This window comes from Thermobia domestica, chromosome 3, assembly GCF_964235325.1.
Source record: "Thermobia domestica chromosome 3, izTheDome1.hap1.1, whole genome shotgun sequence".
In the NCBI taxonomy this organism is placed as follows: domain Eukaryota; kingdom Metazoa; phylum Arthropoda; class Insecta; order Zygentoma; family Lepismatidae; genus Thermobia; species Thermobia domestica.
The window spans coordinates 19,724,142-19,739,408 of NC_137456.1; the positions used below are offsets into that span (position 1 = coordinate 19,724,142).

Below are 15,267 nucleotides of genomic sequence, written 5' to 3' on the forward strand. Positions count from 1 at the left end.
TATAATCTTTGGGGAGGAACGTATTGTAACATAGGATTTGCCTACAAGTACATGCTCATACTTTCTTTTACACAGGTAGCATGCGAGAGAAGCTTCTCTGTGTTAAAGTTCATAAAAAACAGACTGAGAACGACTCTATCACAGGATAAGTGGGAATCCTGATAAGCATAATGGATCCTTTATGCTTATGAGTGGAGAAGGAAATGTTTCAATATATTGATGTAGGCAATATCATAGATAGCGTAGCACAGGAAAATTATGTTCTAAAATAATTACTAATAACTTGAAAAAGTAATCTGAAAGATATGTACGTATGTATTAATATCTGACTGTAGCTATATGCTCATATTTCTAATTCACTTCACAACTTCATAAAACTTGCTAAAATATAGAACAGCCAGCCAACTCTCAAAATTTTGTTTTGTATAAAGTTGAAAATAAAAAGCTAAATACACAAAAAATATTTCTAATAAAACAGTAGAATACTTATATTATTCTGACGATTGTGTGCTAAACGAACATTTAGAATACAAAGCACAAAGTAGATCTGTCTCGAATTGAACATAATTTCATTTATAAGAGCGTATATTCCTTAATTTACAGAGGACCAATTAAAAAATATGAAGTTATAAAAATTATTATTGGATAACAAAAAAGTAGGGGCTACTTTTTTTTTCAAAGGAGCTGGTTAGTGGAATTGTTCCACAGTGAAATTTTCATCCCAGTCTGCCCCTGATAAATCTGTACGTAATTTTGGCGTGTTCCAATGTAATAATAATTCGGAAAATCTTACGGAATCAGCTAATAATAATAATAATAATAATAATAATAATAATAATAATAATAATAATAATAATAATAATAATAATAATAATAATAATAATAATAATAATAATAATAACTTTCAAAAATCTCGTGAAATTACAATATTGTAACTTGAACCGAAAACATGAATGTGCACTAAAGTTGAAAAAAGCCCAAAGTCTGGTTGATGTAACCATCTTGTGTATCTGGTACTATTGGCCAATTCTCGAGTATCACATGTTTTTTCCATCATGGCGCTTGTGTATGTTGATAGCGATCCATGGTGAGTAATTTGGTCCAAAATTGACATTTGCAAAGTCTTCTGTTATTAAATCAACACAAAAACTGCTATTCTTATGCGAATTAATAATGGTGATGATTTGATAATAAGCCTAGCTATTATACTGACTTGTACACTACGTAATAATCCGGTAATTATTTTTATAGAAATTGAATGAATTACATTACATCCATTGAAAAAATGAATTTGCATATTGACCTTTGCTGTCCTATGAACTTTTTTAGATATTATTTGTAAACTTTGAGTCTTAGCTATAAAGGAAGTCTTAGTTATCGAAGGTCCAGTGATCAGCAGCCATGTACTGTTGAATACTTCAGTTCGTACGTATTTCGTTCCAAATAAAATTAGATTTATTATTTGTGAATTTACAAACAGTTTGATACTAACTTATCGTCGATACAATTAAATTTTCATCCAAGATTATTTTGTACAGTTATGTGTATAATACAAAGTGCAATCCCAATCTGCTTTTTCGTAGCTAGGATCTACTTTTGACGATGTATGTGTAGAATTAGCTCTGAATTAGATTTTTTTTTATTGGGAACACTAAATATGTAGTGCTAATAGTGGTTAAATTAAGTATTAGAGAAGCTATCATAACTTAAATATTTGTAAAAAGGCAAGAGGGTGAAGTTTGCATTAATGTCAGTTGGTATCCCTACGTAAACACGAAAAACCACCGTCTAGATTAAGAATATGGGGTCACTAGATAAAATATACGGTTCAGATTTATTGTATGGATTCATACATAAATTCATTGAACATATACTTCTTTCGCACTAAATCAACTCTGTGTAATTACAGAATTATTTTCGGAGGCTGAATTTGTACTTGTCAATGCAAATTCACTCTAAAAGAATTTATGGAAAAAGCACTATATAACCAATTTATGGGGTAATTGAAAAAAAAATTACGAAATTTTAGGTATGAGAAACAAAAGAGTTAATAATGGTCATCACTGTACTGTGACTAATTACGGAGAAAAATTAAGTTTAAACTTGGGCTATATCAAGGTGCGTAGTGAGTGACGTCATTTTAGGTAAACTGACAGTAGAGCTTAATGTGTCAGTGTGTCAGACCCACTGTCTTAGTAACTGACATAGGAAGTGTATGATGCAATAGGGGTGGGAAAGGTGTCTATTGATTCTACCAACACTCGATGATGCCCCACAACAGTTCGCCACTTCGAGGCTGGGTGCTATCCTTTATTGGAGGGAGGGGGCGTAAATTTGTGAAATCTAACAGAAATGTATGTAATTTAATTTCTAATCAGGTAGTATAAGTAATCAAAATATATCGGGATCTTACCTCTCATGTGTAATAAGGTAAAAATACGAAGTGCAAAATGTGCTTCTTACCACGTAGCCTATTACTCCATAAGCAAGACATGATGAAGTGAAGTGCTATATGAAGGCAGTCTACAAAGTGATCATGGAAATGCCGTAAACTGTGCCACATTCAGGACGTGGTTTTTGTAACACATCTACTGGTAGTATTTTTCCACTATCTTCGTTTATGCATGTACCCACGCCACAGTCGTTGACGCGCCTGCTCCCTACGGACTAACCCTGCGCGGCCCCTCTGCTATGTTCCTGCCTTGACACGGTTAGATAGCATTCGTGCTTCCTAGTGGTCACCTAGCACATGTTTTATGCGCTGTAGTTTTTCAGCGAAGCTACATTCTTCTTAGTGATAAAGTAAGGGAACGAGTTTATAATTCCATTAAAACATCGTTTTTTTTTTTTTTTTTTTTTTTTTGTTTCGAAATAGTTAAAAGTACTACTTTTATGCAGTAGTACATTATGGATGTGGAGATAGTGAAGAATATAGAAATCAGAAACTTAACAAATATTAGCGAAATAGAATTACAACTGAAATAAGGAAATACTGGTCTAATAGAATACTATTACAAAGTTCTTCTGTAAATTTTACAAATAGTGGATCCCTGTTGTAAGTCGTTACCATTTTAATATTACAGTTCTTGGCGTAAACAGTATCCTAATGCATTCTAGACTCCTTATTTTCTTCGCACCTGCCCATTAGTTAAGCGTATAGAACTGTAATATGGGTTGAAACTAATATGCAGTGGACACTATTATCCCAGATGTGTCTGACTATTCTGTCCATTCTCACCGTTCTGACCCTTCGTTTATTTTTTGGTCCCACCTGAAAAAACCCACCTGGGTTTTTGACCTTTTTGTTAGTATATAATTGGTACAACTAAGATGATTACATTGAAAGTTATTTTTATCAGATTTTGAAATTTCTTTGGGCGAATTATATGCTTTCACGTTAAGGTAGACAACAACATTCAACATAAGACCTTTATAAAGGTCTGAATGCACTGAATGAATGAATAAAAGAAAAAAATCACCTTAGCCTGAGATAATTATAAAACAAATTAATGTGTGGATTATGTTTATAGCCTGTTTGAAGTAAAATATGCAATTTTATATTTTAGAAAATACTTTCCGTGAATTGTGTGCTAGCCGACTTGGCGCCGCCGAGGAACGTTATCCCTCATACGTGGACGGATTTAAGATCATAGGTGCCGGTACTAGCAGTAAATATGTAAATACATTAGTAAAACTATTAGTATTAACTTACCTTTGATGGTAACAAAGGTATTCAGTAAAATTTGGTTTTCCAGCAACAGTTCAGTTCAGTCATTTGTTGCTATCTTTCAAATAAGCATTCTGTAGAATCAACACCAGCAATAGTGTAAAAATTGTCAAAATTAAGAAGCTTAATGCTCGGAGCTTCCAAGACTACGTAACGCTTACTATTTTAAGTGCTGAATTCAAACTTCAGTATTAACGGAAGTTTCGATGTACAGTAAAGAAAGCTACATTTTCAAGGGGGGGGGGGACGTCGTGAAAGAAGTGTTCGAGAAATTCCCGCAATTGAACCCACGAGGCATCACAAGTGAATACTTCAACAATAAAACTATTTATTTTACGCTGGAAGATATTTAATCTCATTTATGACATTTTAAAACATTTACTTTATAAAATATGAATTGTTAATTGTTTTAAATAAATTTTCAGAAAAGAACCGTCTTGCAACAAGTGCTTGGGAAATTCCCGTAGTTGAACGCACAAAGCATCGAAAGTGAACTTCAACAAGAAAACCATTTATTTTACGTTGAAAAATATTTATTTCATAAAAGACATTTTGATGAATTATGTCTTTGTTTTAAATTAATATAGATATTTGGTATTCATATTTGGCGAACGTCACTGAGGCTCCTGGAATGACTCGATCTACATTTGTTCGTTTGTCTGCCTGTACTACACAGTGTTTAACTTTCGGTGTTTTAAATTTTCAGGATACAAGCTTGGGACACACTAAATTTTCTGTGTAGATTTTGGCGGCATACCAACGTAAAATTAAAAAATGGCGCCGTTTTTTCTTTTTTCAAAATAGTGGATATCCACGCTACAAAGGGCAGTTTTCGGTCTTTCAAGTTGAAATTTTCAGGGTATAAGCACGAGAAACTAAATTACCTGTATATATTTCGGTGGCCTAAAATTTCAAAATAGTGGATATCCATACTACAAGGTGTATTTTTCGGACTTATTAAGTTGAAATTTTGAGGGTAGATGCGCAAGACATTCTAAATTTGCTCTATAGATTTTTTGGGTTATCCAATATAAAATTTCAAAATGGCGGCCATTGTTTCAAGTTGTGTCAATGACAATCTTGCATTGTAAATCATATTTTAACATTTTTACCCCAAAGACATTGAAATATGTCGAAAAAACCCGAAAATACCCGAAAAAATCCACATGGACCCAGGTGGGTTGGGCTTTTTCAAAAATACCCGGGTTTTTTCAAACCCTGATTTGTCTATAGACTCTTAACCTGTTCCTTTAAATTTCAGTAACAACATTTTTAATATACATTATTTTTTAAAAAAAGAAATACATTACTGTACGTAGGCATGAGGGGCGTGACCGAGTGCAACCCAGAGGGGCGACTAGCACTGAAGGTTGGCGCTATTTGCAATCTATAGATTCTTCTCTGTCATACAAACTATTTTTGCAATATACACGGATCACATTTATTAGGCATTCCAATTGTATGAGGATTTTGTCTCGTGACTCAACTGCAGGGTTGGGTAGTTTAAACCAAAAAGAGAAAAATGCTTTAAATTGTATGAACTTTATGGTGACATTTCCACATATCAAACCATCTATATTAGTTTTATCTCCATTTCACCTTTTAATCAAGGCGTTCCATGTTCAGTTCTCGATCGAACCACAAACCTTCTTTCAAGTGTAAAACAAGTAATGGTTCAGATCTCACTTTAAGTGAAAGTCTTTTTGATAACCTCGGTATTACTTAAGGCCTAAAGATACAAAACGAAACCAAATTGTTATTTCTTCTTGCATGAATAGCTGTTGTTTTATGAAGAAGCCAACGTTGCTTAAATATATTGATAGAAATTGGCAAAATTTATTGACTGCCTACATAGCTTCGACCATTAGTTTGGATTGGACTTTCAGTTTTAATTTTATTGAATGATACCTGCATACTAAATTTATAATTTAATACCTCAATTTTAACCAGTGGTGTTATTCTAATTTTTTAACAACCGGTTGTATATATATATATATATATATATAGGGAGAGAGAGAGAGAGAGTGAGTTAGAGAGTAGATGAATAGGTAAATATAACTCTCTCAGGAAACTACGCAAGGTAGACAAAAGCAAAATTTTTAATGGATACCACAAGTGGCAAGTAGACCTCTACACAGCATCCTAACACAAGGGAGTGGGACGAAATTAGGTCACACTGCGAATATCTTGGAAATGAGTGATTTAAAGTAGATGGTTGTCAAAAAGTATTGGAAAGATCTTAATCCAGCAAAGAATCGACAATTGTTGATTGCATGTAAGCGTTTGAAATCTAAATAACCCTCACCACTACACTCATGTGATCCCAGTTCTCACTCGTGATGTCTGAGCTTTTGAGATTAAGAAATGGACGCTTATATCTTGTTCTGAGAGATCATATGTTTAATCCTGTAGCTGTAAGTATTTCTAAAAACAAAGATAGTTCAACTGAAATGCACTGTTCCTTAGTGTAACTGAGGAAAATTTATTGTTATGTCTGGATATAACAAACGATTCTGCGAACTCGAAATATTTTAACAACCGGTTTCAGGTTTTAGCGTACTGATTATGATACATTGACCTTAACATATTATATGCAAAGCGATAAGAGGATTTTCTCAGTGGCTAAGGCGGAAGTTTCCTGATTTATATGTAATTCTGTATAATGGTTTCATTTGTGCAACTGTTTATCTTCTATGTCCTGAAATGACTCATGACAGTCATATTAACGAGTATGTCAAGATCAGTACAACGTATTATCAGACGTCGTTCGTGAATGAGTCGGCAGACTCGTTGCATTTGTGGCCAATAAGTCCCGGTTTCGAGTCCAAATGGAGGACAGTTTCTCCCGGATGTAAGCCGAAAACCTGTTTGGATTACACCTTAAAGGAGCAGTTCGACTTAGAAATTCATTTTTTACAATTTATTTCCATTTGTAGAGTTGAAAATTCTAAAAGGAATGGTGTTTGTTTGATCGCGATACGTTCAGTCGTTAGCGAGTAACAGAGGAAGAAAGATTTTGTGATGACGTCATAGGTGGGCAAAGAGCGAGAGCAGGCTTACAATACATATTACACAGTGCCAAGCATTTCGTTTGTGAGAGGTGCGGTGGCACGTTCTAAGTGCGGTTTCCTTTTCCAGAACTGGTTGCAAAGACTTACAAATATCATCTGCATGTAGAAAATGATATCTGATGGTGGTCTGTACAAACATTTTTATAATATTATAAAACGTATCCTATAAAGCATGAGTTCAGCGTTTCAAAAAAAAAAAAAAAAAAAATCGAAACCAATATGTAAATAGATAACGGACGAGATTGGTGCAACACCTAAGTACCTTTTCTTTAATCATTCTTCAGATTCCCAAACATAAGTATATTCATTTTCACATTTTGTTGCAATTTTTAACGCTGACCCTATAATTTTGTGCTTCAAGGTATGTACAGGAGCGCAACATATGAGGCAAAAATGAAATAACATCTGTAAAGTTTGCCAGAATACGAAAAACACTTCACCGGTTAAATTTCTTTTATTCTCAGAGCTGTCCGCGGAACAACTCTCATCACCCGTTTCATCATCATTGTCACATGATACAGAGAAATTAAACGATGAATCAATGTCTTGAGGAACAGTCATCATCACTGATTCCTTCTACAAGCCGGTATATTCCACTCCCTAATTCATATTGTATAGCTTATTTCTAAAGCAGTATCTTCAGAATCATGAGTGACATCGTCTCTATTACCCTCTAATGCCTCGTCTTGACTACAACCGTCAATTGCGTCTTGTACGATATTTGTACGTTGGTAACTGGACATAGATCGGTGCTTGTTTAATGGCTCAGATTTTAAACCTTTCAATAATATACTTGGAACAGCATTCTTTCTCAGTTTGCGTGTAAATAATTCTCCTGTCATTAGCCAGAAATGGATCTAGACGGTAAAAACTCAGGGGGGGAAGGCAGAACCCAGACTATGATATGTATATCACGTTTCCTAAAAACTTTCAAAAATATCTAAATAATAGCTTAAATCAATTTTGTCACTCAAAAACTGGGGGGCCTAGGCCCCCAGCCCCAGTCTAGATCCGCCACTGGCATTAACTTTTCTTTCAGTAAACTTGACTTCTCGAAGGCAGGCTCTTCAAGATGTGTGGAACACGAGTGATTTTATTTGGTACATTTTTCCCCATTGATTTTCTTGAGCCATAATTTATATCGATCTGGTGATTTCTCACGACCTAGAAACGTAAGAAAAGATACTTTACGTCCTTAGCTTCAATTGCACAAGAATTACAACCGAAAACACAGCAGGTGTTAGGCACTTCTATTTCACTTCACAGACACAGCACGCGCTGTACTAACACGTGTTTTCTACTTCACACTAGTGTTCTTTTCAGAAAAAAAAATCCGGGGGGGGGGGGAGAAAGGGACACTTAGTATTCGGAGAGGCACATTATTTTTACACAGTACTATTATATTTATTACATTATACACGTATTATTTTGGTCTCCTCCGGGGGAATCTCTCAGAGCTCCGGGAGACAGTGCCACCATAAAAACTTGTCTGGAAGAAACACTGTTTCGCACAACAAACGTAATTACTGCTCTCTCTCGCTACTCTTTTTTTTTTATACTAATGCTATAGGAAAACAACTTACAAAAACTTCCCTCAACAATTCAACACAGAGCAATTAACAAATCCAAAACACAATCTGTTAAATCCAATGCACTATTAAAGGTTTATCAGCTGCGTACAAGGGAGTGGTTGCTGACTCACATTGAGTTTCTCGCGTATCCCACCAATGACGTAAGCAGTTACGATTCATCAGAAACAAATGTCTGTAGAAGCTGAACGAGACGGCCTATCAAGATATAAAAAAATACGGGTCTCTTATTTTTTGTTACTCTTTCTATTGCACCAAACTTGTTTTTAACTCGAACTGCTCCTTTAAGCTTATGTGACCCCCCTCCCCCAATTCCAGCATAACCCCGTTGCTGCATAATAACACCGAGGCGAAACAAACTTATTTCTGTCCATATGCAGTATAAATACATAGAGCAAATTATTTAAACAAACAAACAACAAATTGTTTTTGCCAACCCTGCTCAGCTGTGAGTGTAGGGTCGAAGAAAGCGGAAGGAGGCGAGTTGAACTGAGAGCAGTGATGTAAATTTTCCTTAAAATTTTGAAATAGAAAATTTTCCGATTCATAAAAACATACTCCACTTATTCCTACGTCGTTGTTTAGTCGTAAAATTTATTTCTAATAAATTTGTCTGAAAGAAGTCTCATGAAGTGAAAATCTAACGATTCTTCATATCTGCAAAAATGTTTCAAAAACTTCAAGGTATTCTTTCCTTAAAATTCACCTTTGATCTCACAAAATCACATTTTATTAATTTAATACCCGTAAAACGTTGTCTTCTCATAGCTTTAAACACTATAAAATCAAACATTTCTTCTTATTTTCTGTTACAAAAATGATCTTCATAAAGGAACTGAAACTTTTATGTAGTTATTCCTGTACATAGGCAGCCGTATATGGGAAGAAATAGTAGAATTTTCTGTTTTTGAAATAACTGATAAATTCACAAGGGTGTCTTTTCGCTTTCTCCTTACATTTTAAACAATACGATGGTATATTTGTACTCTACCTACTCGATTTATATTTCCTGCACTTTACACACAGAGGGAGAGAAACACTATGTTAATTTTTACTTGCCAACTCGAAATATTAAAAAAATTTCCAATTCCCGAAAGCTAAATGGAAAAAATAATTTGTTTCTGTTTAACTTTCCTGTAGAGGAATTCGATTTTATAGCTCAATTTGCAGTGCAGTGAAAAATTTTCCACCTAATATCACTATATATAATCAACATTGTCCGAGTTATGAAAAGTTTTTCCACATGTTTCTACAGAGAAATAAAACTTTCCGATTCATAAAAAGTTGTTTGTACTTTTTGCTTCAAAATTATGAAACTTTTCCTACTTATAAAAAGTTTTTCAATTTTTCCATACACGACAGAAAATTTTTCGATTCATGAAAAACTGTTTTACTTGTTCCTACATAGTACCGGAAATCTTCTGAGCCATGAAAATTTTCAGATTCTTTAAATGATTTTCCATTTTTTTTTTTAACATTTCTATACATGAATTCAATCAATTTTATGGTTAATGAGGAATTGTTAGGTGATATTTGTTTAGAACGGAAAATTTTCCGAAAACATATAGGGGAAACTTTTCTAAAATGGAAAATTTTCCACCTCACATCACTAACTGAGAGTTAGGGCACGAAAGCGAGTCCTGTCGGCTGTCACTGTATGAGTACAAATATATACACTAGACATTTTGGTCTTATCTTCACTGTGCGTTGTTTCCTTACGTATAATAATACCATAATAAATCACACTTCGTAATGCTTTTCATATATGACATTTCAATCCTTGAAGATGAATGCAATTTCTGCACTCGTAACGTTGGATGTCAATACGCTTTTCATATATTACATTTCAGTCCTTGAAGATGAATGCAATGTCAGCACTCGAAACGTTGGATGTCAATATATTCACCTGGCTCATAGCCTTAGAAGACTAACTAAAATGACTTCCATGTTTGGCGTCTGCATAAATAAGTCTTTTTTTTTTTAAAAAAAAAAAAAAAAAATCATTCATTTGTGATTCGTTCAATGATTCCGATTTTCATTACATTCCTCGGAACAGTTCCTTCAGTGTTCCGAGGAACCAGTTCCTTTGAAACGGAATCGGTTAGGAATCATGATGGCTCCTGCTGTTATTCTATCACTAATAATTGTAAACAGTGACGGAAAGTATATTGCTCTCCTAATTTCCACTTTTAGAATAGTTCTAAATTAATATTTCAAATCAGGGTCGGCAAATCCTTTTTTTTGTTTGTTTGTTTGTTTATATACGCTTTTATAATACATCTGGACATAAATATATTATGTATTTATATTACGTATGGATAGAAATAAGTTGGTTTCGCCTTGCTGTTATTATGCAACAACGGGGTTATGCTGGAAGGGGGTCACGTAATCTTAAAGCGGAATCCAAACCGCTTCTCGGCTTACATGCGAGAGAAATTGTCCTCCACTTGGACTCGAAACCGGGAGTAATTGGCCACAAATCCGACGAGTCTGCCAACTCACGAACGAACGACTCCTGATAAAAATACGTTGTACCGATTTTACATATTTATTAATATAATTGTCAAGGGTCACGTCAGAAGGACAAAACAATAAACAGTTGCGCAAGTGAAACCTTATACAGAATTATATATAAATCGGGAAACTCCCGCCGTAGCCATTGAGAAAATCCTGTTATTACTTTAATTGCAAAGCAATAATGGGAAAATCCCGTTATTGCTTGGCATTAAAATTTAAAGATCAACGTATCATAATCAGTACGCTAAAACTGAGGTATTAAATTACAAATTTAGCATGTAGATATCATTCAATGAAATTAAAACAAAGTCCAATCCAAGCTACGTAGGCAGTCGATAAATTTTGCCAATTTCTATCAGTATATTTAAGCAACTTTGGCTTCCTCTTAAAACAACAGGCATTCAGGCAAGCACAAATATACAGTTTGGTTTCGTTTCGTATGTTTAGGCTTAACATTCTTATGTAATATCGAGGATATCAAGGAGAAGACTTGCTTAAAGTGACATCCGAACCGCTACCTGGTTTACACTTGAAAGAAGGTTTGTGGTTCGACCGAGAATTAAACATGGGATGCCTTGATTAAAAGGTGAAAAGAAGATAAAACTAATGCAGGTGGTTTGATATGTGGAAGCGTCACCATGCAGTTCACACGATTTAAAGCATTTGTCGTTCTTTTCTTTTCTTTTTTTTTCTTTCTTTTTTTTTGTTTAAACTTTTTTTTTTCCAGCTGGTTTAAATCAGCCAACTCTGTTTAAAATATTATATGTTTAAAATAAAAATTAAAATACTACACTAGGAATCACTGTATTCTCCAGCTCTAGCAAGTTCTAGTAGAAAATTCATGAAAACCTAGAACTAACAATTATATCGGAATTTTCGTAGCATAACCTCCCCTAACCCTCCAAGACCAACCGCTATTCTATATAGAAATTTAAAAAATGTATTAATATTTAAATGATACCACTTACTATCATTCAACCCAGAGTAACCTTCACCAGCAATCAGTAGTAACAACTGAATTCCTATTGACATGTCTTGATATTACATCAAGGAGATTCTTGGTATTTCGTTCATTATCCAAACACTCTCTAAGAGAAATATTGCCAGTTTCTCGGCAAATTCCATCAATCACCCAAATTGGTTTCTTTCTTAACCATCGAACATTATATTTTCTGCGCCCAAAAAAAGCTTCATCAACGTCAACAGTTAACCCTTGTCCCCCAGTTAGATGTACGGAGTGTCTTACAACCGCTTCCAAACATACTTCTCTGCAGTAGATCAACTAGCCACAAACAGATTTTGAACTTAACTCTGATGTAAAGGAGTACTCAGTAAAGATATTCTTTAAAACTCAAACAACATTCAACTGCCCGCCACATTTCCCTCTCATCACACACTGCCCGACTTACAGTTACTGCAAGGCAACAGAGAAACCCCGTGACCTCTCTATTCCCTGCTTTACAAGAGTCACTCTGACGTAGCGACTGGAATAGAATCGTTCAACATACCGGAACGAACTAAACCAAATCACTGAACTGAAAGAATCGAATTGCAAATCGAAATAATGAAAAAATTGTCTAAAGGAAATGCTTGCTTTAAGTCACTTATACATCACTCTTCCTTTGTGAATTAACTAATTTTACTTGTATATTTAAAAAAATATTCTTAATCTTTACAGTGGACCGCAGTGGCTCAGTGCTAGAGCGTTCATCTCTAGTGCATGGGGTCCTTGGTTCGATCCCAGCTCGCGCCAAGTGAACTTTGTGATGGACAGACATCGTGTGCATAAGTTTTTCATGGTTCTCCCGTTTCATCCCACTTTCTTCATTCCATTCATTTCTCATCATCACCGTCTCCTTTAGCCTAGCAGGCATAATTGTGGGACGTAAAACTCAAAAGATTTAATTTCATTTCTTAATCTTTACAAACTTTCAAGTATGAAAAAAAAAAAAAAAACTGCCAAATTAGATTATGAAAATACGTATTACTCTAACTCAGCGTTTCCCAGCCTGTGTGCCGCGAAGAAATCGAAACAAAATTATTAATTCTATAGCAACTAAATTGCAAGACATAGGAAAAATATGTATTTGTATTTCACATTACTATGAACCTGTCGATGTGAGGAAGGACCGAGGTTTGAAGCTCCAACACTCACAGCAAGACATGCCATCATTTTGGATTTCTCTCCGGAAAGAATATCCAGCTATTTCTATAAAGGCTATGAAAGTTTTCATTCCCTTTTCTACATTCTACTTAAGTGAAGCAGGATTTTGTGTAAAGAACACAATTGAGTGTAAGAACAGGTCACTCCGGAACACGATATAAGGGTGTGTTTATCAATTATTCGTCCACAATTGAAGAAGATTATGAAAGAACATCAAGCTCAAATTGCACATTAATTTTGCTTCGTGCACTAACTTGATTTACTTATTTTTGACAAATTGTTACGTTACTAATATTATTGAACAATTCTAATCTTCATATAGTATTTAAAAATTGTAACGTATATTAACCATGTTAATAAATTATAAGTTTTATACTGTGTTACTTTTCTGTAGATTTTTAATGTTGAGAAAAATATTTGTTATCTATTGCTTCTTTATTGTTGTAGATTATTTCATAACTTGAAATTTTAAAATATCATTCAATCCTTTCGACAAAGCAAACATGCACACAAGTTACCTACATAAAAGTACAAGAGATTTGTTTGTTCGTTCGTTATTTAGAGATCTTCGTTCTTAGTGAAAGGTTGGTGAAAAAGAAAGTGTATTTTTAATAACCTAAGTCCTATATTTCATTGCAAATGTTTTCTATTTTTAAATTAGAATGAAAAATAAGCATAATGATTTACCACGGGTGACAAGCAGTGCTCGAGCTTTCTTCTCTGTGAGAAGGAGATCAGTAATCACAGAAAACAATTAACACGGTATTTTATATGTACAAATAATATATATATATATATATGTGTGTGTGTGTGTGTGCCGCGAAAATTCAAGTTACATCCGTAGTGTGCCGCAAGTTGAAAAAGGTTGGGAAACGCTGCTCTAACTGAAGGTGGTATGATTAGATTATTCGATCGGAAACACCGCGAACGTTATCTAATTTATTCCCGACTGAAACATGACAAATAAGTTCATACTTGGTGAGAAAGCACCTTAGACTTAATTTTACAACCATTCACTTTCATTCATCTCCTTTAACTTGAGGGACATAACCATGGATATTAAGCTAAAGCATTTATTTATTTACCGTATTTGCGCGAATATAGGCTCATATTTTCCAGGGTTTGCCCAAGTGGGCTTAGCCCGAAAAAAGCCGGTAGGTTTTTGAGCTATTTGTTAGTATATTATTGGTACAACTAAGGTGATCACATTGAAAGTGATTTTTATCAGATTTTAGACTTTTCTTGGGCGAATTAGAGGCTTTCACGTTAAGGTACACAACAAATTCAACATAAGACCCATATAAAGTTCTGAATGCACTAAATGAATTAAAAAGAAACAGCTTGAGATAGTTATAAAACAAATTAATGTATGGATTATGCTTATAGCCTATTTAAAGTAAAATAAGTAATTTTGTACTTTAGAAAATACTTTCCGTGAATAATGTGCTCGTCCACTCGACGACACCGAGGGACGTTATCACTCATACGTTTGACGGGTTTAAGGTCATAGGTGCCGGTACTAATAGTACATATGTAAATATATTAGTATTATTTCTTACCTCTGATGTAAAACAGAAGTTTCTTCAACTAAATTTTGGTTTTCCAACAACAACAGTTTAGTTCAGTCATTAGTTGCTACTCTTCAAATAAGCATTCTGTAGAATCAACACCAGCAATAACGTAAAAATTTTTGTCAAATTTAAGAAGCTTAATGCTCGGAGCTCCGGAGACTATGTAACGCTTACTATTTCAAGTGCTGAGTTCAAATTTCCGTACTAGTGGAAGTTTTGATGTACACGCCGTGAAAGAAGTGCTCGGAAATTCCCGAATTAAACGCAGAAGGATCGGAAATGAATACTTCAACAATAAAACTATTTATTTTACGCTGGAAGATGTTAATTTCATATAAGACATTTTGAAACATTTATTTATTTGATACAACATGAATTGTATCTTTGTTTTAAATTAATAGACCCCTTTTGGTATTCATATTTGGCGAATGTCAGCTAGGCTTCTGGATGACTTGGTCTACATTTGTTCGTTTGTCTGCCGAGCTTCTTCATGGCTAAGCGGTTAGTGTACACGTCTTCGGCGTGGGAGACCCGGGTTTGCTTCCTGCACCGAACTCATGTGGTTCGGATTCCACGTTAATCAGTAGGTCCCGTCTCATATAGGGACGTTATACACAAAATCAGCTCA

General features: G+C 34.5%; 1 protein-coding gene across 1 annotated transcript in view; it reads left to right on the forward strand.

The window, feature by feature from the left end:
- Nucleotides 1–955: 955 nt before the first annotated feature.
- Syx8 (syntaxin 8) overlaps nt 956–15,267 on the forward strand; it is a 51,506-nt gene continuing 37,194 nt past the window's right edge. Inside the window, exon 1 of the mRNA XM_081750536.1 lies at nt 956–1,087. Coding sequence (XP_081606662.1) covers nt 1,056–1,087 — 32 coding nt within the window. The 5' untranslated portion in view covers nt 956–1,055. The remainder of the gene's footprint in view (nt 1,088–15,267) is intronic.